This window comes from Sus scrofa, chromosome 7 (assembly GCF_000003025.6).
Source record: "Sus scrofa isolate TJ Tabasco breed Duroc chromosome 7, Sscrofa11.1, whole genome shotgun sequence".
In the NCBI taxonomy this organism is placed as follows: Eukaryota; Metazoa; Chordata; class Mammalia; order Artiodactyla; family Suidae; genus Sus; species Sus scrofa.
In genome coordinates, this window is record NC_010449.5 from 22184979 (window position 1) to 22208225 (window position 23247).

The 23247-nt window shown below is 41.2% G+C and overlaps 1 protein-coding gene across 12 annotated transcripts in view; it reads right to left on the minus strand.

Moving 5' to 3' along the window:
* Window positions 2014-23247, minus strand: part of ZSCAN12 (zinc finger and SCAN domain containing 12) — a 29145-nt gene continuing 7911 nt past the window's right edge. For 4 of the 12 annotated variants that reach the window (XM_021099802.1, XM_021099801.1, XM_013977533.2 and 1 more), the window contains exons 3-5: window positions 17750-17894; window positions 14372-15515; window positions 2014-6227 (exon numbers count right to left, since the gene is read on the minus strand). In XM_021099802.1, coding sequence (XP_020955461.1) covers window positions 6107-6227; window positions 14372-15515; window positions 17750-17894 — 1410 coding nt within the window. In that variant the 3' untranslated portion in view covers window positions 2014-6106. Of the gene's footprint in view, window positions 6228-9381; window positions 9492-13268; window positions 15516-17749; window positions 17895-23247 lie in introns of those variants that run through there. The other 8 variants (XR_002346104.1, XR_002346106.1, XR_001297759.2 and 5 more) reach the window with 6 other exon arrangements.

Consider the following 23247-nt stretch of genomic DNA (forward strand, 5'->3'; position numbering starts at 1 on the left):
TGCCCTTTCCTTGCTGAAGGAGGCATGTTGTACCCCTATCTGTTGCTGTCCAGTATTGGTGGTTATGACTATGGACTTATTTCCTTTTATCTGTTAAATTATGACACTTTCTTTATACAGTTGTTTGCTGATATTACCATACATACATACATACATATATATATATATACATACACACACACACACACATATATATATATCTGGCATCTAGAGACAGGTACTTTGTTAAAGTAGTAGTGCCTTACCTCTACTGGCCTGACATTCATCTGACCTACCTCTGACTAAAAAAAGGGCAGTGGAGCAGCCATTTTTCCAAAGAAAACATACAGACGGCCAATAAGTACATGAAAAGATGCTCAATATCACTGATTTTTTTTTGCTTTCTAGGATGGTACCGAGGGCACATGGAAGTTCCCAAGCTAGGGGTCAAAGGGGAACTGCAGATGCCAGCCTACACCACAGCCACAGTAATGCAGGATCCAAGTCACATCTGTGAACCACACCATAGCCCATGGCAATGCCAGACTCTTAACGCACTGAGCGAGGTCAGGGATTGAACCCACACCCTGATGGACACTAGTTGGGATTGTTTCTGCTGAGCCACAAGGGAAACTCCAATATCACTAATTAAGAAAATTCAGGGAGTTCCCGTCGTGGCTCAGTGGAAACAAATCTGCCTAGCATCCATGAGGACGCAGGTTCGATCCCTGGCCTCACTCAGTGGGTTAAGGATCTGGCTGTGAGCCGTGGTGTTGGCTAGCCTGGGAACTTCCATATGCCACAGGTGTGGCCCTACAAAAGACAAAAAAATAAAATAAAATCAAAACCACAGTGAGCTATCACCTCATGTTTGTTAGGATGGTTATTATCAAAAAGACAAGAAATAACAAGTACCGGCAAGGATGCCAAGAAAAGGGAGCACTTGTGCACACCTGGTAGGAATATAAATTGGCACAACCACTAAGAAGGATAGTACGGAGATTCCTCAAAATATTAAAAATAGAACTACCATATAATTCAACTATCCCACTTATGGTTATTTATCCAAAGAATACAAAAACACTTATGAGAAAAAGAATGTATATATATATATATGGATGACTGGGCCACTTTGCTGTACAGCAGAAATTGACAGAACATTGTAAATCAGCTATAATAAATTTTTTAAAAAACAAAGACAGGATAAACTTCAAAAACAAAATAAAACAAAACCTAATATTCACTGTAGCATCTATTTATAATAGCCAAGATATGGAAACCACCTAAGTGCTCATCAACAGATGAGTGTTGAGGAAGATGTGGTGTATATATACACGACAGAATACTACTCAGCCAGAAAAAAAGAGGAAATCTTGCCATTTGTGACATGCTAAGTGAAATAAGTCAGATGGAGAAAGACTGTATGATTTCACTCATGTGAAATATAAAACACAAAGAAACCCCTAAAACACAAAATAAATGAACAAACCAAATCAAACTAAAACAAACATGTAGATACAGAGAACTGAGTAGTGATTACCAGAGGGGAAAAGGTGGAGGGGAGGGTGAAATTGGTAAAGGGGATCAACTGTATGACGATGGATGGCAACTGAATTTTTGGTGGTAAGCATGCTACAGGGTGTACAGAATTAGAAACATAATGCTGTACACATGAAACATACAATGTTAAAAACCAATGCTACCTTAAGAAATAAATTTAAAAAAACCTGGGAGTTCCCGTCGTGGCGCAGTGGTTAACGAATCCGACTAGGAACCATGAGGTTGCGGGTTTGGTCCCTGCTCTTGCTCAGCGGGTTAACGATATGGTGTTGTCATGAGCTGTGGTGTAGGTTGCAGACGAGGCTCGGATCCCGAGTTGCTGTGGCTCTGGTGTAGGCCAGCGGCTACAGCTCCGATTCGACCCCTAGCCTGGGAACCTCCATATGCCATGGGAGCGGCCCAAGAAATGGCAAAAAATAAAAATAAATAAAAAATAAAAAAAAAATAAATAAAAAAACCTATCATATTCAGTCATATACTTCTGCAGTTTACTGTATATCAATTTCCCTTCACAAAAATGTTTTAAAGTCATAACAGATATATTACAGATTTTAAGCAAATAACTTTAAAATCTAGACAAAATGGATAGTTTTGCAAGCAAATAACAGATGGTCAAAACTGGCCCCCCCCTATAAATAGAAAGCCTAAATAGACCATTTTTGTAGAATAGAAAAAAGTTACCAAAGGAGTTCCTGTTGTGGCTCAGCAATAATGAACCTGACTGGTATCCATGAGGATGTGGGTTTGATCCCTGACCTCACTCAGGGGGTTAAAGGATCTGACATTGCCGTGAGCTGTGGTGAGGGTCGCAGACATGGCTTGGATCTTGTGCTACTGTGACTGTGACCCAGGCTGGCAGCTGTAGCTCCAATTCAACCCCTAGACTGGGAACTTCCATGTGCCTTGGATGCGGCCCTAGAAGAAACAAAAAAAGTTACCAAGAAACTATCCCACAAAAAAGTACCCAGCCCAGATGGTTTTATATCAGAATTTAACTTTCAAAGACTAGGTAATTTCAATGCTTTATAAATTGTTCTAGAGCATTAAAAATGAACAATCAGTCCTTTTTATGATGCAAGTAAAATAAAAACCTATACCTGAAAAATACAGAATAAAATTACAGACCAGTTTTACGTATTGAATAAAAATGTACTAAATAAAATACTAGCAAGTAGAACCCATTAAGACATTATGAAAACACGATGACTAAGGAGTTCTCTTGTGGTGCAGCAAGTTAAGGATTTGGTGTTGTCACTGCAGTGGCTTGGGTTGCTGCCATGGTGTGGGTTCAACCTCTGGCCCAAGAACTTCCACATGCCATGGATGTATCCAGAAAAAAAAAAAAAAGAAAGGAAACACCATGACTAAGTGGAATTTACTCCAGGAATGAAAGGTTGGTTCACTATTAGGAAATCCTTTTATGTAATAGAAGCTAATAATAAAATTAAGGTAAAAATAATGTAATTTCTATAGATGGCTGAAAAAGCCTTTTATAGAACATAGTCCATCTTTTAAACTAATGACTGTAATACCTATTCAGAAAATTGAGGCATATACAACAGATAGAAACTCAGAATTCTGAAATAATCATTACAAAATTTTGAAACCTGTAGTACTTATATTTAGTGACCTACTATAAAATCCGTACATCTCAAAGAGACTGGGCTACATTGCCAAATTGCTAAAGAGCATCTAGAGATTCTTTCCTCTTTTAGCTTGTATGTTTCAGAACTGAAAAGAATAATAAGCAAATTACTTAAAGTATTAGCCTTCATGATACTATATGTTATCCATAAGGGAAAATACCTCTATCATTATCTGTCAATAAGCTACATGTGAAATATCTTCTTCAATCTTAAAAAAAAACCCAAGCTAGGAAATGTATACTCTGTGAATGACACCTATATGGCTTTGTGTTGGGAGAACACAGAGGGAGTGCCAAATTTAGGAAAGTGTCCAAAAATTCAAAGATGTGTTTCCTTTCATTACAGTTCCTGAAATTTTGTCATTTTTACATCCTGGGGTACTCATACAAGCCTATTTAGCCCACAAAAATATAGGTGTATATATTTACAATACAGTCTACAATTGTCATATGAATTTAAGATACGATTAGAGTGGGTATGGTAAAATAACACATCCCAAATAAACAGATAATCCTCTCAGAGACAGTATCACAAGTCCAGGGATACAGGTAAATATCTTAATTTCAAAAGTCCTGGTTGTTAATGTTTATAGATTTCTTTGGGAAGTGAAAAGAACTTCTGACTTTTCCTTTTCTTGACCTGAGACATTCATTGAATGTTTTTAGTGGCTAAAATGGGCCGTTTAAGATAACCATTCTCCATACATCTTGCCCACTTACACTAATTAATTTTCCAATACTACAGAGATTCTATTGTTAAGGCTTGATGTCTGTCCATACAACTTCCCATAATCTTCTCATTTATAAAAGCCTCTCTAATACAGACTTGCTGATGTTTACTAGGTCCAACCTCTGTCTAAATACCTTTTCATATCCATCACACTGCCAGGGTTTTTCTTTAGTGTGAATTTTCCAATGCTGAATAACGCTGATTCCATGGAAAACATTTCCATATGCATTCCATTTATAAGCTCTATCTTCTATGTAGATTCTCTAGTGCAGTCAGTCCTAACTTCTGGGTGAAGGCCTTCCTTCCCACTTCTTTCATATAAGGTTCTATAAGGTTTGAATGAAGGCCTCCTTACCATTATCACATTTCGTGTGGATTGTCTGATGTCAAATAAGGCCACTTGGACTGAATGCTCTCCCACATTCCTTATACTGATAGCATTTTCCCTTGTGATAGTTCCCTTGTGACTTGTTGCTCTCAAAGACATTCTCTTTGGCATGTACTCCCTAATGCTGAGCAATGACTCACCAGTAACTAAAGCTTTTACTAAAAATTTACTGCGTTGATGTTGCAATTCTACAGATTCCCCCCACATGATTTAGCATCTTCAGAAATTTTTTTGTGTTGGAGACAAGTCGTTATTTTCATTCTCAGTAACACCATCTAAAAAAAAATGCAGACAATTCAAATGTCAGTTGTCTCTTCTGCTGAGATAATGAGACTTATGATGATAATAAAACCCAGTTTTAGCTGAAGTATGTGCCTTTTCAGTGTCCCTAAATTGCCATCTCAATTTTGAAAAGTACCCAAGAAGGCATGTGAGGTTCCAGTTTGAGTGAGAAGAGACAGCTGGACAGAAAGACACTGGAAGGGCAAATGTGACAAAGAAATCAGGAAAAGTATAATAAAGAAAGTTAAGAGGAGATCAGTTTGAGTCCAGAGATGATAAACAGGGAATATCATGAAACCAAAAGAAATTTTTAATTTGCTAAAAGGTAGTTTACACCACTTACACCAACTGAAATGTACCTAGACCACTTGTATAGACGAACAAAATGCTCCATAAATGTTTGCTAAGTGGATATAACAAACACTGGCATGTGATGAAAGTTAATTTGAAACAATAGCTAGATCAGCTTCAAAATGCATACTATTTTGATTTGGGGAAAAAGTAAACTGAAAAAAATTATAGTGGGGAAAATAACTTCTCCAGGAAATAGTCAGGATTAAAAGAAGAAAAACATCTTGAAGCTACGGGAATTGAAGTCAAACAAAACAGCAAAACAAAACATAAACATCTCCACAAATACAGCTGAAAGTTTCTACCTAAAGAATTTGGCAGACAATGAGGAGATGGGTAGGGACAAGGTTTCGAGGAAAAGGATACTATTAACAAGAGTTCTATAAAGCTTCCTTTCAAGGTATCTTCATTCCCTGCAGACATCTTTTCTCATCTTGCTTTCCATTCATAAGGCAATAATGTTGAGAGTTAAAATAAGACTGAGTCTTAACAGGGTGGACCTGACGCCTTTGATTCCAGGGTACTATCTTGTCAAGTAAGCATATTTTGTTCTATCCTCTAGCCTGGGCCCTAAAAGAAATAGAATGAAGACGGTCCTGGAAAACTGAATTTGAAGCTAGTCCCTCAGTGAAAGTACCCAAACAACAACAACAAAAAAACCCCCAAACTATAGACAGAGAAGATTCCAGAGGTACACCTGAATAGCAGGGGGAATTAAAGCACATGAGGGAGACACTGGGTTATGGCTCCAGAGACATCTGGTGGATGCTAAGTTCAGTTTTGCTGCTTCCTGTGCTATTCTTGAAGCTTTCACTAGTCAAGCCATAAATGATCCTCCCAACCCTTCCCACCTGATGGCTTGTCCTTCCAAGCTGTATCTTCACCTTCTCCAGCATAATTGATGCCTCTTCTCCATTCTGGATGACATTATTCTCCCAAGGTCTTCAGTTCCTCAGGCAGAGGTCAGAACCTGCTTCAGTACCTGTTCCTTGGTCTGTATGTCTGATCTCAGCATCTGTGGGCAGAGCTTCTGGAGTCTTCTGACAGCCCTATGAGGTTCAAGTATCTACCTCCTGATAGTAACAACTTAAAAGCTTGAAGAAAGATTTTTTTTTTGCCAGCCTGATTCTTGGCCCCAGGCACAGCCCTCTTCTTCTACCATCAGTCACTATTACAGATCTTTCCTGCAAGAGGACTGCCATTCTGGAATAAGTGAGCTCAGGAGAAGATTCACTCCAGCTTGGGGTTCACATCGATTTTTCAGAAGTATTTCCTTGTAGCTAGTCTTCTTCCTGAGAGATAAAACAGCACTATTAACAGAAACTCTAAATTTTATTTAGCTCTTAACCAAGAACTCACTTACCTGGCAATGCCCTGAAAGAAAAAAATGAACTGTCAGAAAGCTAAAAAAATTAGAAGACAGAGTGGGAGTGACTGCAAATTATTAGCTAGCACTCACTGTCTGCTAGAATCTCTTACTTCTTAAATGTTTAAGTTAATAAAGTTTGAGGAAAGACCATGACCCACTTCCCTTTGGTTTTCCCCTTCTCAGAATCCCAAACAGCAGACAAAAGAACATCGGCGATCAGAAAAATAACAGCTTTTATTGAAAAGTGACTGTGAATTTACTCATCTAAGTAAATTTTATAATTCCACTGACAGATGAATGATACCTAAGCACAGAGAAAACCTACACAACCAGTAAGAGGATTCTATGTCTTTCCTTGTGTTCAGGCGTCAACCTATTTATTCTAGGGAGAGTCATGAGTGACATCATCTCCTTAATCGAAACTAACTTTCCTTTTATCAAATGAGGATTCCAGACTTCCCTTTCTCATAGCCCCAGTATCCTATTACAATTGAAGATTTGTAAGCCATCTTTAACCTTCCCCTGCAACTCAATTATCTTCACCAGAGTCCCTACAGAGCCACATCAGACGTTGAATTGAAGCCAGAGTCCACAAACCTGCAATGACTACTGACTACTGTCTACGACACAAAGGCCCAAAGAGCTCACAGTTCCAGGCCCGCGGCTGTCACCAGGGGCCTCAGCCTTCAGTCTTCTTTAGGAATCTGGAGGTTTTCTCCTCTCTGTGGTTGCCTGACAGCATCCCCACCTGGCTCTGCAGCCGCAGACTCTGACAGCAGGGTCAGGTAATTCACTGGCCTACACTCCGAGGCTGGGGTTCCACAGGCTCCACCCAGGTTCCGCCTTCCTGCCACAGAACTTCTGAAGAGCTCACTCCAAAGACAAAAAGGCTTTGAACCCCCTGGGATAACCAAGGAGGGGACAAAAGATAGAAAACTCTTTCCTTGCCAGTTTAGGTGATGTTTGTCCCCTGCCAGCCACTGTCCATCAGGTCCCAAGGTAAGAAAGTAAAAGTAGGGGAGTTCCCGTCGTGGCGCAGTGGTTAATGAATCCGACTAGGAACCGTGAGGTTGCGGGTTTGGTCCCTGCGCTTGCTCAGTGGGTTAACGATCTGGCGTTGCCGTGAGCTGTGGTGTAGGTTGCAGACGCGGCTCGGATCCCGAGTTGCTGTGGCTCTGGCGTAGGCCGGTGGCTACAGCTCCGATTCAACCCCTAGCCTGGGAACTTCCATATGCCGCGGGAGCGGCCCAAGAAATAGCAAAAGAGAAAAAAAAAAAAAAAAAAGAAAAGAAAGTAAAAGTAGACCTGAGTGGGAGCTTTAATCCCACCTGCAACAATGCAGCAGTCCCGGGAAACTGAGGCACAGCATGGTCACAGCTAATTTCTGGCCTGGGGTTGGAGCATCTAAAGGCAACGCATTTCAGATCCCAGCAATAAAACAATAGTAAATGGTTATAAAGCACTTAGGTGCTAAGCCCTGGTCTAAGCACTTTATACATATATATAAAACCCATTCATCCACATAACTGCCTAATGTGATAGGAACTATGATCCATATTCCACATTATGGGGAAACTGAGGCACAAGATTAAATCACTTGCCCAAAGTCACTTTTCTAGCCAAAGTCACAGCAAGCCATAGAATTCCTAAATTGCCTCCTTCTTTTATCAGGGATGAAATGTTGGGATACTTACTCTTAAATATTTCACTAAAGCAGGCCGAGGCATTAGTTCAAAAAGATAAGCATGTCAAGCTTAGATAAGACTAATGAAGATCTGCATAAATTAGACGTTAACACATGGCCTCCTCTTAGGACTCCTTGGGACACCCAGAACCAAGTCATTTGGGCTTAGGATGATTGGTAGAGCCAACATATAGCTCCCAAAGATCACCTTGAACTGTGAGGGGTGAAAGCTCTGGGAGCCTTGACTGATGAGCTTTCAGAACTGGAAAAGGTCTTTCATAAGTATGTGAAGAGAATCAACTGTTTCTAAGAAATCAAGGGATAATAGTTAGCTCTCAATAATGATCTCACAATGTGAGCTAAGGAACTAAGCAACTGAGAAGTTTAAAATACTTACTATGGTTGGTTTTGTCAAAATCAAATTATATACAAAATAAAAATAACATATTTTACATAAAATATATTCATACTTTTTATATATAAATGAGATTAAAATACTGTGTATGAGAGATAATATATAAGATCTCCTTGGAGTTATACCCAGACATTTGGAAGGAGAGGGGATCCAAAGAAATTCTAAAAAATGATGAACTGCTGGAGGGGTTTTGAAATGTAAAATGTTCAGCATGAAAGTTAGAAAGTTGAGAAAATTCAATTAAAGCCTATCAAAATGATTATCCCTATATTAAACAAGCACCTGTTACTCAAATAAATTCTGGGCTTATGGAGTCAGGAGTGGCATATGAAAGGACTATTTTATACAATTTATACTTAACTGACTTTTTAATCTAAGAAGTGGTATTTGCCACAAATATAAAACCACTTTTAAAAACCTTCATTGGAGTTCCCATTGTGGCTCAGTGGTTAATGAATCTGACCAGGAACCATGAGGTTGTGGGTTCAATCCCTGGCCTTGCTCAGTGGGTTAAGGATCTGGCGTTGCCATGAATTGTGTGGTGTAGGTCGCAGATATGACTCGGATTTGGCACTGCTGTGGCTCTGGCATAGGCCAGTGGCTACAGCTCCGACTGGACCCTAGCCTAGGAATCTCTACAAAAGACAAAAAGACCAAAAAAAAACAAACAAACCACAAAACACCACCACCACCACCAACTAGGACTGTGATCCCTTTGTATAAAGAGCTCATTTTTAAAGTGAAATGTCTTCTGTAGACACCCCCACTGTGCAGGTAACAAGAATTAGGGCTATTTACCCTGGCCAAACTTCATCCAAGATTTAGTATGTAAGGGGATGGGGATATTATTACCTTTGCTGTTTGGTCCCGAACTCTGGGGTTTCTTAGGTATTTTCCAGAATAGTGATAGAAGTAGAAAAACTTTTACAGATAATTACTCAAAGCACTGAATACCACTGCAACATGCAGTTTGCTCACCTGAAATAAACAGAGGAAGACTGGGCTCTTGGACTGCTGAGTTCATAGGTTGGCCCCACCATATACTAACTTTGTGACCAGTTTTAATTTATCGATTTCAGTTTCCCCAGCTAGAAACAAAATAATGTGAGTAAAGCATTTAGTAATGTCTGGCCCTCAGTAAGCAATTAATAAATGTTATTTACTACTGTTTGTAAATTCTCTTCTCTATTCCTAAAGATTGCCAATAATAATGACTTTGACTGCTACAACTCTATAATCAATAACCACTGGATATTAACGAAAGAGGCTACTTCTGTTCTGAGAACAGGAGTGCAGAGCATTCCTAAGTGCTTGTAGCTGAACGATCTCCATTCTCACCATGCAGATGAGATTTCTCAATCCCAGAGCCCTGCTCAACCCCCTTCTCTCTCCTCATACCTCAAATCCCAGCCAGCTCTTCATACAACTGTTGTTTTGTTTTGTTCTTTAGGAGGGGGTCCATCTTTCTTCTCTCCACAATCCCTTTCTATTACACTCTCTGGAACCCTTCTGTGATTATCAGGTTTCTCTTTCATCCAAAGCCCATGTTTTAGCTCACTTTACTTTTCATTGCTTTAGAAATTTGATTCTTCTCCAACTTCTCCAGATGCTTTTTGCCTTAAACACTCAATATCTTGTTTACTTTGAATCAATTAGAAAAGAGAGGCTAGTCAATCTTATTCTAATCCTTAATGTTACTTCTAAGCTGCTGGTTCATGATTCACTTGAGTTTTAAACCAGTTGCTCCATCTGACTGTTGTTACTATTACTGACTGCCATTACTTCTATCGTGGACTTGTTTCACTTTCTTCTTTCTTTCCATCCTGCCTCCTGTTGCTGATGATTTCAAAAGCCACAAAGATGAGCTGCTTCAAAGGACCCTGATTTCCTATATTCTGTCACTGTCACACCACTTCTTTTATATATATAGGTGTACTATTGACTTCATCACAAGGCATTGTCTGTTCACTCTACTCCCCAATTTCATGTCATGTCCTCCACTTGCTCTTTGAGGTCTCTGACTTCTGTGTTGCCAATTTAGTTCCAGCTAGTAGCCTTATATTTTCTCCTTATCTTGGACAACTAGTTTGATCCCCTTTGATGCCTACTTGGAAATACCATGCCACTCCACTTTCTTTTGGGGGGGGGCGGTTACTACAACTGTATTTAAGCCCAGGAAACAACTAGAACCCCCCACATTTATTTTTAAATAAGTTATGAACTGTATTCTTCTATATAATAGGCACATACCATTGTTCTGGGTCTTTGTTTATGGTTCCTTTATAATATTACTTAAGAGAGAGGCAAATAGAGGAACACATGTGCATTGAGGGAACATGTTAGGCAGAAGATGAACTGGAGAGACTGTGGGTAACAGCACTGAGAGCAGACAGCAAGTTTAAAATAAGGATTGCATTCCACTGAGCAGTCAGATTAAAAAGAGAGGCTCTGGCGTTACTATGTAGAGTAACTGCAGTTTGGAAAACACATTTGTGAAATCAGATTAGATGACAAGTATGGACAGCATCAGTTTGGTAAAGAGGTGTTCTTATAAAGTCTTGTCATTTAGACCAGTTCCCTCCTAAGAGAAGAATTTACATGAGAGAGGAAAATTCAAGACAGGGTAACCTTAGGTAGGAAATAGACCTCATATACATAGGCTACAGAGCTCTCAGGCTCAGTTTTGGGATCCTTCCCGGATATAAAAAATCAGCTGCCTCATTGCTCTGTGCATGCAATCCAATGTTGGTCTTATGAAAAAGCCTAAATTAACAGTCCTCAACTTGTGACTTGTTTTTCAAATGTTCATTTGCTTTCCTATGTTGTGAACTCAGAATGTTTTCCCACAGTCAATGTACATTCTAATCCCCAAAGCCAATTTAACACATAATATGCCTCAATGATAGTACTAATACCATTATCATTTTTATAGGAAAATGTATTCACAATTATAACTTAGAAAGCTAGGAAAATATGTATTTCTACAAGACTAAGGACTCTTCTGGTTCCAAGCCAGTGCTGATATTTTTATGTCCTTTATAAGGACTATGGACAGAGGGGTTACTGACAGGGGTACTAGAGAGATGGGGAGATGGGATAGACAGGCCTAGGCAGAAAGGTAGTTAAGAGTAAAGAATAGTGATATCCGGAGTTCCCATTGTGGCGCAGTGGTTAACGAATCCGACTAGGAACCATGAAGTTGCGGGTTCGATCCCTGCCCTTGCTCAGTGGGTTAACGATCCGGCATTGCCGTGAGCTGTGGTGTAGGTTGCAGACGTGGCTCGGATCCCGTGTTGCTGTGGCTCTGGCGTAGGCCGGTGGCTACAGCTCCGATTGGACCCCTAGCCTGGGAACCTCCATATGCCGCGGGAGCGGCCCAAGAAATAGCAAAAAGACAAAAAAAAAAAAAAAAAAGAATAGTGATATCCTTCATTTTTCTCCCCTTCCTCTTCTGTCACGTCTCAGCACTTCGAACCCACTGACCAGCTAAAGGTGAGGGGTGATAAGGGGACTGAAGTTGTGTGAGACAGGGTGGGAACGTAGTCCTAGAAATTGAGGAGTTGGCTGTGGCAAGGAAGAAAGGCAAAGAAATAAAAGGTTATCTCAGCAGAGATCAAATAGGATTTCTGTAAATAAAAAGATAAATAGACCAGGAGCTATGTGTACTTCTTTGTGGCTTGCCTATTATCCACTACAGTAATCATCACATGTTCTCATCAAAAAAGAACTGTTTACACAGTAACACAGACATAATGTCAACCAGTTTTTTTTTTTTTCCCCTGAAGCACCAAGGGAAAGACTCACTAATCTTTGGCTCTTTTATGGGTTCAAGAAGGTATACAAAACAAAAAATTGTAAACCACTTCTCAAGAGAAATAATTAGGGAATTCAAAACACGATGATAACTAAAGAGGTGGGGGGGGAGTACCAGCACTTCTGCCCTAACTAGAGAGACACACACAGACACACGCACACACAGGCCTTGCACTCACAAGACCCTTAGGAGCCTTGGAATGTAGGTCAGTCTCTCTTTTTGAAACATTTAAATTTGAAGGGACAGAAAGGCCATCTTAAAGCCCTAGTCTTTAAGTATGATGGCTAATTCCCTGTTCACTCTAAAGAGCTGGTGGACATGGCCCCTGAAAGGCTTTCCTTACGCTAAAAATTTGTGGTGGTCTGTGTTCATGCTTCCTTATTTCACTGGCAACCACACAGGCAGCAGTGACTTAAAAAGATGCTTCTCAAATTTTAGAGTACATCAGGTGACTATGGAGCCATACGAATGAAGATTCTTAATCTCCATCCCAGACCTAATGACACATAATATCTGTGAGTAGGACTCCGGTATTTTAAACAAGCTCCACAGGTGATTTTGACTTTGTTCACTGATGTTGAGGAATCACTATGTAATGAACAGAACTTGAAATCAGAAACCTGCACTGAAGAGCTGATGGTCTTTTCCTTTGTGTGATATTGTAGCTATGTTACCATCTCCATAGCAGAGTATCCTCATTTTTCCTCTGCGTTATTCATTCTGCTGTTCAATGCCTTTAGCCCAGCTTTCATCTCGGCAAATGAATTTTTTTTTTTTTTTTGTCTTTTTTTTTTTTGCTATTTCTTGGGCCGCTCCCGCGGCATATGGAGGTTCCCAGGCTAGGGGTCCAATCGGAGCTGTAGCTGCCAGCCTACGCCAGAGCCACAGCAACGGGGATCCGAGCCGCGTCTGCAACCTACACCACAGCTCATGGCAACGCCGGATCCTTAACCCACTGAGCAAGGGCAGGGATCGAACCCGCAACCTCATGGTTCTTAGTCGGATTCGTTAACCACTGCGCCACGACGGGAACTCCTCGGCAAATGAATTTTTAAATTTTTCTTGGCTCCTCCTTAGAGTTTCTAGTGAGGGTACCCTCATTTTTAAAAACAGAGAATAATTTATAGAAACATTTTTAGGAATTAAAAAAGTGCTCTTTAAGTCTCAAAATATTAGGTGAAATTACTGGTATCTAACTCTCCCAGAGTTCCCACACAACACTTTTACACCATCAACTTCCCAAATGAAAGAACTCTCTACTTTAGGTTGGCTAGTCTTGTCATGGATGCTTACAAACCACATGCACTTTGTTTACATTTATTCTGCCCTAAATGTTTTCTGCCTTTTGCCTCCCAAATATCCCCATCCAACTCTTATCTTCAATAAAATCTTTTTCTTTTTAGGATTGCTCCTGCGCCATATGGAAGTTCCCAGGCTAGGTGTCAAATTGGAGCTGCAGCTGCTGGTCTACACCACAGCCACAGCAAAACCAGATCCGAGCTGTATCTGCGACCTATGCCGCAGCTTGCAGCAACACCAGCTCTTTAACCCACTGAGAGAGGCCAGGGACAGGACCTGTATCCTCGTGGATAAAGTCGGATTCTTAACCCTGCTGAGCCACAACAGGAACTCTTTCGATAAAATCTTTCCTGACTGTTTCAGGCAACAGTGATCTGTCCCTCAGAATTTATAGTACTTACTGTTTGCCAAATGCCACTTTAATTCTATCCTACTTCAAACATCAATTCTTCAGTCCTACGTCTCATTTAACTAAATAGGTGGACCTTATACATCTTTAAACTAGACTGTAAACTCTTTAAGAAAAGGAATCTGGCATTATGCTCCTTGTTCTCCACCTCCAGAGCAACTAATAAAATGGGAAGCACATAGTGGATTTTTTATAAAGTAGCTGAGGTTTCCTTATGGAATTAGTGACTAACGTTTTGTCCTAAATCATTTCAAAGCTAGTCTCTCTCCAGCCTGCACTCTATGAGTTAGCTTGCCTGCAGTCATCACACAGAACCAGATTCTTCTCATTTGTGAGTGGTCTGATGTTGAGTAAGAGCTGAGTTCTGCCTGAACGACTCCCCACACTCTTCCCATTTATAGGGACCACCTCTATTACAGATTCTCTGGTGTTTACCAAGATCTGACCTCTGTCTGAAGGCTTTGCCACATTCATCACATTGGTAGGGTTTCTCCCCAGTGTGGATTCTCTGATGTTGGATCAGACTGGTGATTCCTCGGAAGGCATTCCCACACTCATCACACTTATAGGGTCTCTCTCCAGTGTGGATTCTCTGATGTTCTGTGAGGACTGATCTTTGAGTGAAAGCCTTTCCACATGTGTCACATTTATAGGGTCTCTCTCCAGTATGAATTCGCTGATGTTCTATAAGACTTGTCCTCTGAATAAAGGCTTTTCCACAAACATCACATTTGTAGGGTTTCTCCCCAGTATGGATTCTCTGATGCTGTATAAGGCCACTCTGACTGAAGGATTTCCCACATTCCTTACACTGATAGCATTTTTCTTTGTGGTGGATCTCCTGATGGGAGACGAGGGAGGAGTTATAAACAAAGGCTTTTCCACATTCATTGCACTCATAGGGCTTTGCCCCAGTATGAACTCCTTGATGCTGGGTAAGAATTGAACGTCGACTAAAACTTTTATTACACTGAGTGCAATGGTAAGGTTTGTCTCTTGTGTGGATCTTTAGATGGTGAAAAAGGCCTGCTTTCTGACTAAAGGCTTTGCCACATTCATTACAATGGTAGTGCTTCTCTCCTGTATGAAGTCTCTGATGCTGATTAAGAGCTGACCACCGGCCAAAGGCTTTGCCACACTCATTACATTTGTATGGCTTCTCTCCAGTGTGTATTACCTTGTGTCGAATAAGCACAGTTCGCCCACGGAAAGTTTTTCCACATTCTTCGCATTTGTAGGGCCTGTCTCCAGTATGGATCCTCTGATGTTCTAGAAGGCGTGAGTGCTGACTAAAAGCTTTTCCACAGTCATCACACTCATAAAGTTTTTCTCCTGGACAGACTCTCTGCTGTTCAGGACGGTCAGAGTTCTCAGTCAAACTTACTCCATTTTCATGACATGTATCTTCCCTGGAGTATCCGGAAGGCTCTTCTGTTTTTTCTTGAGGTTCACAAGTTTTCTCATACCCAGTAGATTGAGCTATTTCATTTTCAAATTTGCTAGATATATTCCCATATGATTTCATTTCTTCAGAAACTTCTTGCTTTGGAGTTAAATTCCTGTACTCATTTCCAGTATCAACATCTGAAACTAAAAATGGATCATAAATGTTAGCCAGTTTTTTATGATAGCAAACAGCAACTTCAACAGGTAACATAAAATTACTCAAACAAAAATTACCTAAGAACCTAGGAGTTCCCATTGTGGCTCAGGTGGTTGAGCCAGCTAATACCCATGAGGATGTGGGCTCGATCGATCCCTGGCCTTGCTCAGTGGGTTAAGGATCCAGCATTGCTATGAGCTGTGGTGTAGGTCACAGACACAGCTTGGATCCCACGATGCTGTGCCTGTGGTGTAGGCCGGCAGCTACAGCTCCAATGGGATGACCCCAAGCCTGGGAACTCCCATATGCCACAGGTGTGGTCCTAAAAGGCAAAAAAGGAAAGAAAGAAAGAAAACTGCCTAAGAACCTAGAGTTCCTGGAGTTCTACTGTGGCACAGTGGGTTAAGGATCCAGGACCGTCACTGAAATGGCTTGAGTCACTGCTGTGGCACAGGTTCAATCCCCGGCCAGGGAACTTCCACATGCCTTGGATGTAGCCAAAAAGGAAAAAAAAAAAAAAAAATGGCATTAGAATACAGGACAGACTAATGAAAAGCACTCCAAAAACTATTAAGGAAAAGACCAATAATCCAATAGAAAACTGGACAAAGAAAAAATTGATGGTTTCTGGGAAAGGATATACAAGAGCTCTTAAACACAAGAAAAGATGCTCTACCTCACAGCAAGTGAAAAGAAAATTTAAAAACAATATTGCGAGTTCCTGTTGTGGCTCAGTGGAAACGCACCTGACTAGTATCCATGAGGATGCGGGTTTGATCCCTGGCCTGGGAACTTCCACAAGCTGGGGGGGCAGCTGAAAAAAGAAAAAAATAAATAAAAATAGTTGTGATTGATGTTATTAAAAAAATATTGAGTATAATTTTCACCCATGAGACCTGCCATCAACTTTTTTGCTCTTTAGGGCCGCACCCACGGCATATGGAGGTTCCCAGGCTAGGGGTTGAATCAGAGCTACAGCTGCTGGCCTACGCCCAGCAACCCAGGATCCGAGCCGAGTCTGCAACCTACACCACAGCTCACAGCAACGCCAGATCCTTAACCCACTGAGCAAGGCCAGGGATCGAACCCGCAACCTCATGGTCCCTAATCTGATTCCTTTCTGCTGTACCACAACAGGAACTCCTACCATCAGCTTGATGTTAACGCTGTCTTCATGAAATGGATTATCACACATTGCCAGTGGGAGTATAAATTGTTCCAAACTTTATAGTGGGCACTTCGACAATATCTATCAAATTACAAATGCATATAACTTTGACCTAGTAATTCCACATATAGGAATTTATGTTACAGATATACTCACATATATGGCTATTCAACAGAGCACTGTTATAATAAAAGACTAGGGCCACCTTAAATGTCATCAGCAGGGGAATGAATTAAGTTATTTTGTGTGGTACAGCCACACATTCTAATATTAAGCAGCTATAAAGCAAAAAAGGCAAAATTCTACAATTTTTGTGATAGGAAAATAAAGCTGAATATGAAAAATGTACACATATGCATAAAGAAACCTCTAGGACATACAAGAAACTAATAATGGTGACAACTTATTTCAGAATAGGAATAGGAGATCAAATGGCTAGGGAAATTGAATGGAATGAAAGAAAACTTTTCACTGGATAACTTGGTTTTGAACCATGTGAATTTTCATTCACTTAAAAAAATTAAATAAAAAAAAAAGAGCAAGTAGAACAAAGGAAGATGTAGTCTTTCATCCCTTCACCAGCTTTTAACATTCTATCACATTTGCTTTTTTACTCCTTCTCTGCATAAGAATACACACACACATATATCTTTTCCCCTAGACCATCTGAGCATTCATTAACTACAGATATTATGGGGCAAAGGTTATCATTTACTGAAGGAGGCAGGAAACAGTAATATTGGAAGACAGAGGTATTATCTGGTAGGATAAAGGCTAAAAATAGCAGGAAGCTCAGTACAGAGGAAAATATCAGAAGGACTAAATTAAGTGATCTCAAAATTACAGCCAGAAATTAGGAAAATATTAATATAAAGAGAAAAACAGAGTTGGAGAATGACAACCTAGGCTGCCTGAGGTCTACGCATGAGCTGTCAGATTCCTGGAGACTGTCTTGACTTTGATAATCAGAAACAGCATGAAGTACAAAAAAGCCCCAGTGTCCTGTGTTAGCTGCATCTTCCCTTCCTCCCAAGATGGGTCTTTCCTCTTTACCTTGCTCCTGCTGGGCTTCAAGGTCCGGAGATTCACACTTTAGCTGGACTTTCACGGATGGGAGAGACATACCGGGTTCTTGTTCTGATCCTAGAGGTGCCACCTCCTGCAAGAACATTTCCTGTTCCTCAGTGTGAACTGAGACCTGAGGTAAATGAGATACAGCTGAGAGACTCACTCTGATAACATTAAACGAAAGAGTATGCTATTCATGGCAGCAGTACCCAGCTCACTGAAACTTGAAATTAACTTCTTTGCAGACATCAGTCAGCCAATGTAAGTATCACCTCCTCTGGGCTAACTTCCCTTCCCCAGCTGGAATTCCCCCCACTCCTTTTTTTTTTTTTTTTTTTTTTGTCTTTTTGCCATTTCTTGGGCCACTCCTGCAGCATACACTGGGATCCCAGCCACCTCTGCAACCTATACCACAGCTCACTGCAACGCCAGATCCTTAACCCACTGAGCAAGGCCAGGGATCAAACACACAACCTCATGGTTCCTAGTCGGATTCGTTAACCACTGCGCTACGACGGGAACTCCCCCCTAGTCCTTTTTTAAAAAAGCTTATGGCCACACCTGGGCACATGGAAGTTCCCGGGCCAGGGTATTGAATCTGAGCCATAGCTGTGGCAACACCAGAACCTTTAACCCACTGCTCCAGTTCTAGGGATGGAACCTGGGCCTTACTGAGCAGAACCTCTGCATGCAGTCAGATTCTTAAGTCATTGTGCCACCTGGTGGAGGAATGACCAACTCCCCACTATTCTTTTTTTTCTTTTTTAAAGGGCCAGTGTGGTATATGGAAATTCCCAGGCCAGGGGTAGAATCAGAGCTGTGGGCACAGGCCTACACCACAGCAACTCAGGATCTGAGCCTCGCCTGCAACCTACACCACAGCTCACAGCACCACCAGATTCTTAACCTACTGAGCAAGGCCAGGAGTGGAACCCGTGTCCTCATGGATACTCGTCAAGTTCATTACCACTGAGCCACATCAGGAGCTCCCTCCTCCTCTAAATAGGTAAAATATGTCGGCTGTGCCACCTTCATTTCTTTGTCTATGCTCAAAGAATTGGAGAAGGAAAGAAGAGAAAGAAAAAAGGTAAAAAGAGACAGGAGGGGGAAAAAGTGGGAAATAAAACAAGTGAGAAATAAGGAAAAGGGATAAGAAAAGTGAAATACTGGAGAGAAACTGTGAAGAAAGGCAGAAGGGAACAAAGGAGAAAGAGGAAGGAAACAGAGAAGAAGAAGCAAGAAGAAAGAGGAAAGGAAAAGGAGAGAAATCTCTTCCATATTCTCTCCAGAAGCTGTTCCTAAGGTCTCCACTCCTTTCTGGGAAGGTGATCTTATTTTTTATTTATCCAAAATCATGATCACCTCAAAAATCATCTCCTATTCACTTTATCTCCACTCTCATACTCTTCCTCCCTTTTAACTCAGAGAAAGATGTGTTTTCTTTTTCGAGGTTCACATCTCTACTTTTGCCTTAAATCCTATCCCTTTCTGCTTCCCTCTGACCCTTGCTACTTCAATCAGCAATTTCAGCCATTCTGTAGCTTCCATTCTTCCACGGGCCCATTCTCGCTTGGCTTTAAAAATAGTAGGTTTCCCCAGCACAGTTGTCATAAAAAGCAGGGCTCTGGAATCACTCTAATTCCTTTCTCTGTTTCTTGGTTTAGTAGCTCGGTGACCTTGGGTGAGTTACTTGCTCTGAGATTATACATCATATATGTAAAGCACTTTCCATAGGGCCTTGCATATGACAGGCCCTTAAATTACTTCCCTCATCCCCTTCAATGGCTAAATTTTATAACTCAGAAATCACCACATACTGGCTCTATTTCCCTGACAGTTTCATTTTGTGATCTCTCAAAATACGAGGCGAAAGGCAGCAGAATACTATCCTCAAATGTACAGAAAAAGATGTTTTGATACTTCAAATTTGGGTTAGGGAGGCACGAAAAACAGGCAGTCCAGTGAACTGTCTTCTATCTCTGGATCCCTAGCTAGGCTGCATAGGTCAAGCAGTAAGCTCCATTAGTGCCCCCAGCAAGCCTCATGGGAAAGGAGTGCTTGGCAACACTCAACAGGTCTAAAACCAAACATACTCAACATGTCAAAACCAAATGCTTTTGCCTCTGAGAACCCCGTTGTTTTTTCTCCTGGGCCAGGGATTAGACTCGTACCACAGGAGTGACAGCACCTGATCCCCCAAACGCTGGGCCACCAGGGAACTCCTGAGAATCCCATTCTTTCGTTTCTCTTCCGATCTCCCTGGCTACTCCTCAGCTTCCACTGCTGATTAATCCCTTGATGATCCCCTATTGTCTCATGGTTTAAATATCATCCATATCTTTTCTAATTTTCTATTTTTTTTCTTTCTTTTTTTTGGGGGGGGGGAGCATACCTCCAGCATATGGAAATTCCCAGGTTAGGGGCTAAATAGGAGGTGCAGCTGCTGACCTAAAACCACAACTACAGCAGTGCCAGATTCGAGCTGCATCTGCAGCTTGCAGCAATGCCAGATCCTTAACCAACTGAGCGAGGTCAGGGATTGAACCTGCAACCTCATGGATACTAGTCAGGTTCTTAACCCGCTGAGCCACAACAGGAACTCCCCCAATTTTATATTTCGAGCACAGATTCCTCCCATTGCATCCCAACTTGTTATAGCCAGTTGCTTGCTCACATTTTCCACTTGGATTCTAATGAGAATCTCAAAATTAACTCATCCAAGGCTTAATTCTGGATTCTTGTCTCTCTCCTCCAAACCTATTTCTCTCCCAATTTTCACCATCTCAGTGAATGACAAACCCATTCCACCAGATGTTCAGACCAAAAACCTTGGCATAATCTTTAATTCACTTTCTCTTATATCCCACAACCTATAAAAAAAAAAAATTCCTCTGAAGCTCTACCTTCAAAATATATACAAAATCCAATCACATCTCACCACTTCCACTGCTACTGCTACTATGCTAGTCCAAGCCAGGATGCGCTTATAGCCATAGCCTTCTGGTCTCCCTGCTTCTGCTTTTGACCCCTATGTCTCCCCTACTCTACTCCACTCCCCCAACCCCCCCATCCCCACCACCACCAGCACCAGTGTAGAATGTTCCCAACACAATAAGTAGCTAGAGTGATGTTAAAATTTAAGTCAGATTAAATCTCTCTTCCCCTCATCTCTCCAGTGACTTTCCATCTCAGAACAAAATCCAAATTCCTCACAATGGCCTACAAGTCCGTTGTTGGTTTGAGCTCCATATAACTATTTGATTTTATCCTTTACTTGATAAATGCATCTCTATCATGAAAAGCGCATTTGAATCTTAAAGACCTATCCATTAACAATTTCCTCTGTCTGAACACTCTTATCCTATGGCTGCGTGGCTTGCTCTTTTAATTCAGATCTCCGTTCTAAATGTCACCCTATCTGAAAAGCCTTCCCTGATTAGTCAATTGCAAATAGCACAATCCTAATTTCATTCACTATTCTTTTTCTCTGTTTTATTGGTTTTTTTTTTCTGGGTTCGTTTTTTCTTTTTTTTTTTTTTTAGAGCCACACCTGCAGCACAAGAAAGTTCCCAGGCTAGGGGTTGAATAGAGCTGCAGCTGCCAGCTTGCACCATACCCACAGCAACATGGGATCCGAGCCTTGTCTGTGACCCACACCACAGTTTGCGGCAACACCTAATCCTTAACCCACTGAGCAAGGACAGGGATTGAACCGGCATCCTCACAGACACTAGTTGGGTTCTTAACCCGCTCAACCACTACAGGAACTCCCTATTGTTGTTTTTTTTAAATACAGAATTACCACCGCCTGATTTGTTGTTTACTGTCTCCTCTCAGTAGACTAGAATCTACCAACATAAGAGCAGCAACCTTCTATGCTTTGTTCACTACTGCGTTCCCAGTGCCTAGTAAACAACAGTCAATAAACATCTGCTGATTCCCAATCCCCTACGATCTTGAACTGTTAGGAGTACCTACATGCTTAAGCTTAAAATCCCTAATGTTTAGCTTAGAATAGACTGCTCAGCAAAGAGTCTTCCATTCTTTTTTCTTTCTTTTTGGAAGTTCCTGGGCCAGGGGTTGGATCCAAGCCACAACTGTGACCTATGCCAATAGCTGCAGCACTTCGGGATCTTTAACTAGCTGCCCCACAGCAGGAACTCCCTTTCTTCCTTTTTATACCTCTCCTCTGTCATCATTTCCAATTAATTCCTACCTAAGACATGACTCATTCATCACTGTCACACTTTCATGGCCCTATTCCAAACTTAGATCTTGGGGCCACATGCTGCTTCCCTCTTCAGTCTTTGTACCCCAATGCTAGATTACACTTCCTGTTTTGTTATTTCACTGGTTTATACTCTTTATACCGAGCTTTCCTAGTCTTGGCTGTAATGACATGCTGGGTCAGATAACTTTTAAGATAACCTAGCAGCATCCCTGCTCTTTAGCCACTAGATGTCAGCAGTACCTCCTTCTGTTAAAACAACCCGAAATGTCCCATGTCTTTGGGAGATGCCCTCTAGGGCACAAAGCTGTCACTGGTTGAGAACCACTGTTTATTATCCATGTCAAAACAAAATAAATGGTCCTACATAATTTGGTTCTCTTTTGTATCTTGGAGTTAGTAAAATTCATTTAGACTCAGAAGAGGTTAAAAGCTTCAGAACACAATAAAACCTAAACTCCAGAGGTTGATATTCAAGGTCCTAGACTCTGTTCCCAACTCTTCTACTCACAATTCACCTTTCCACTTTAACTAGGCTTTCAACTACTCAAATAAATGTGGGTCCCCTGCCCTGGCCCTCCCTGCTAACTTTCCACTCTGCTCCTATGTCTCATTCCTCTGAGACAGTGATTTTTGAGTTCTCCATCTTTCAGTCCTTTAATAGAGACAAAGCAGTGAATGTATCTGCAAAACTTTTTTTCTTTTTAGGGCCGCACCTGCAGCATATGGAAGTTCTCAGGCTAGGGCTCAAATCGGAGCTGCACCTGCTGGCCTACACCACAGCCACAGCAACAGCTGATCCGAGCTGCATCTGAGACCTACACAGCAGTTTGTGACAATGCTGGATCCTTAACCCACCTGAGTGCACCCAGGGATCGAACCCACATCTTCACAACCATGTTGGGTTCCTCACCCACTGAGCCACAAGGGGAACTCCAAAATTTTATTTCTTGATTATTTGTATTGTGCAACAGAAGTGATACCCCTTTCAAGAGGCTGCTGCCCTACTCTGTTACTATCATCTAACATTGTCTCTCTGTCCTAGAAGTCTTCTGTTCCTAATGTTGCTGGGCAGCATCTCATCAAACAGATTTTGTAGCTTAATACAAAAATACAGGATCCTTCCAGAGAAAGTTCCACGTTATGATTATGTTAGCCAGTTTTCTGTGACACTCAGGTCCCTTTCTAATGCACCAAGGTGTCAAAATACATTGTGTAAAATAATGTTGGACTTTGTTCTGGCCTAGGAATCTAT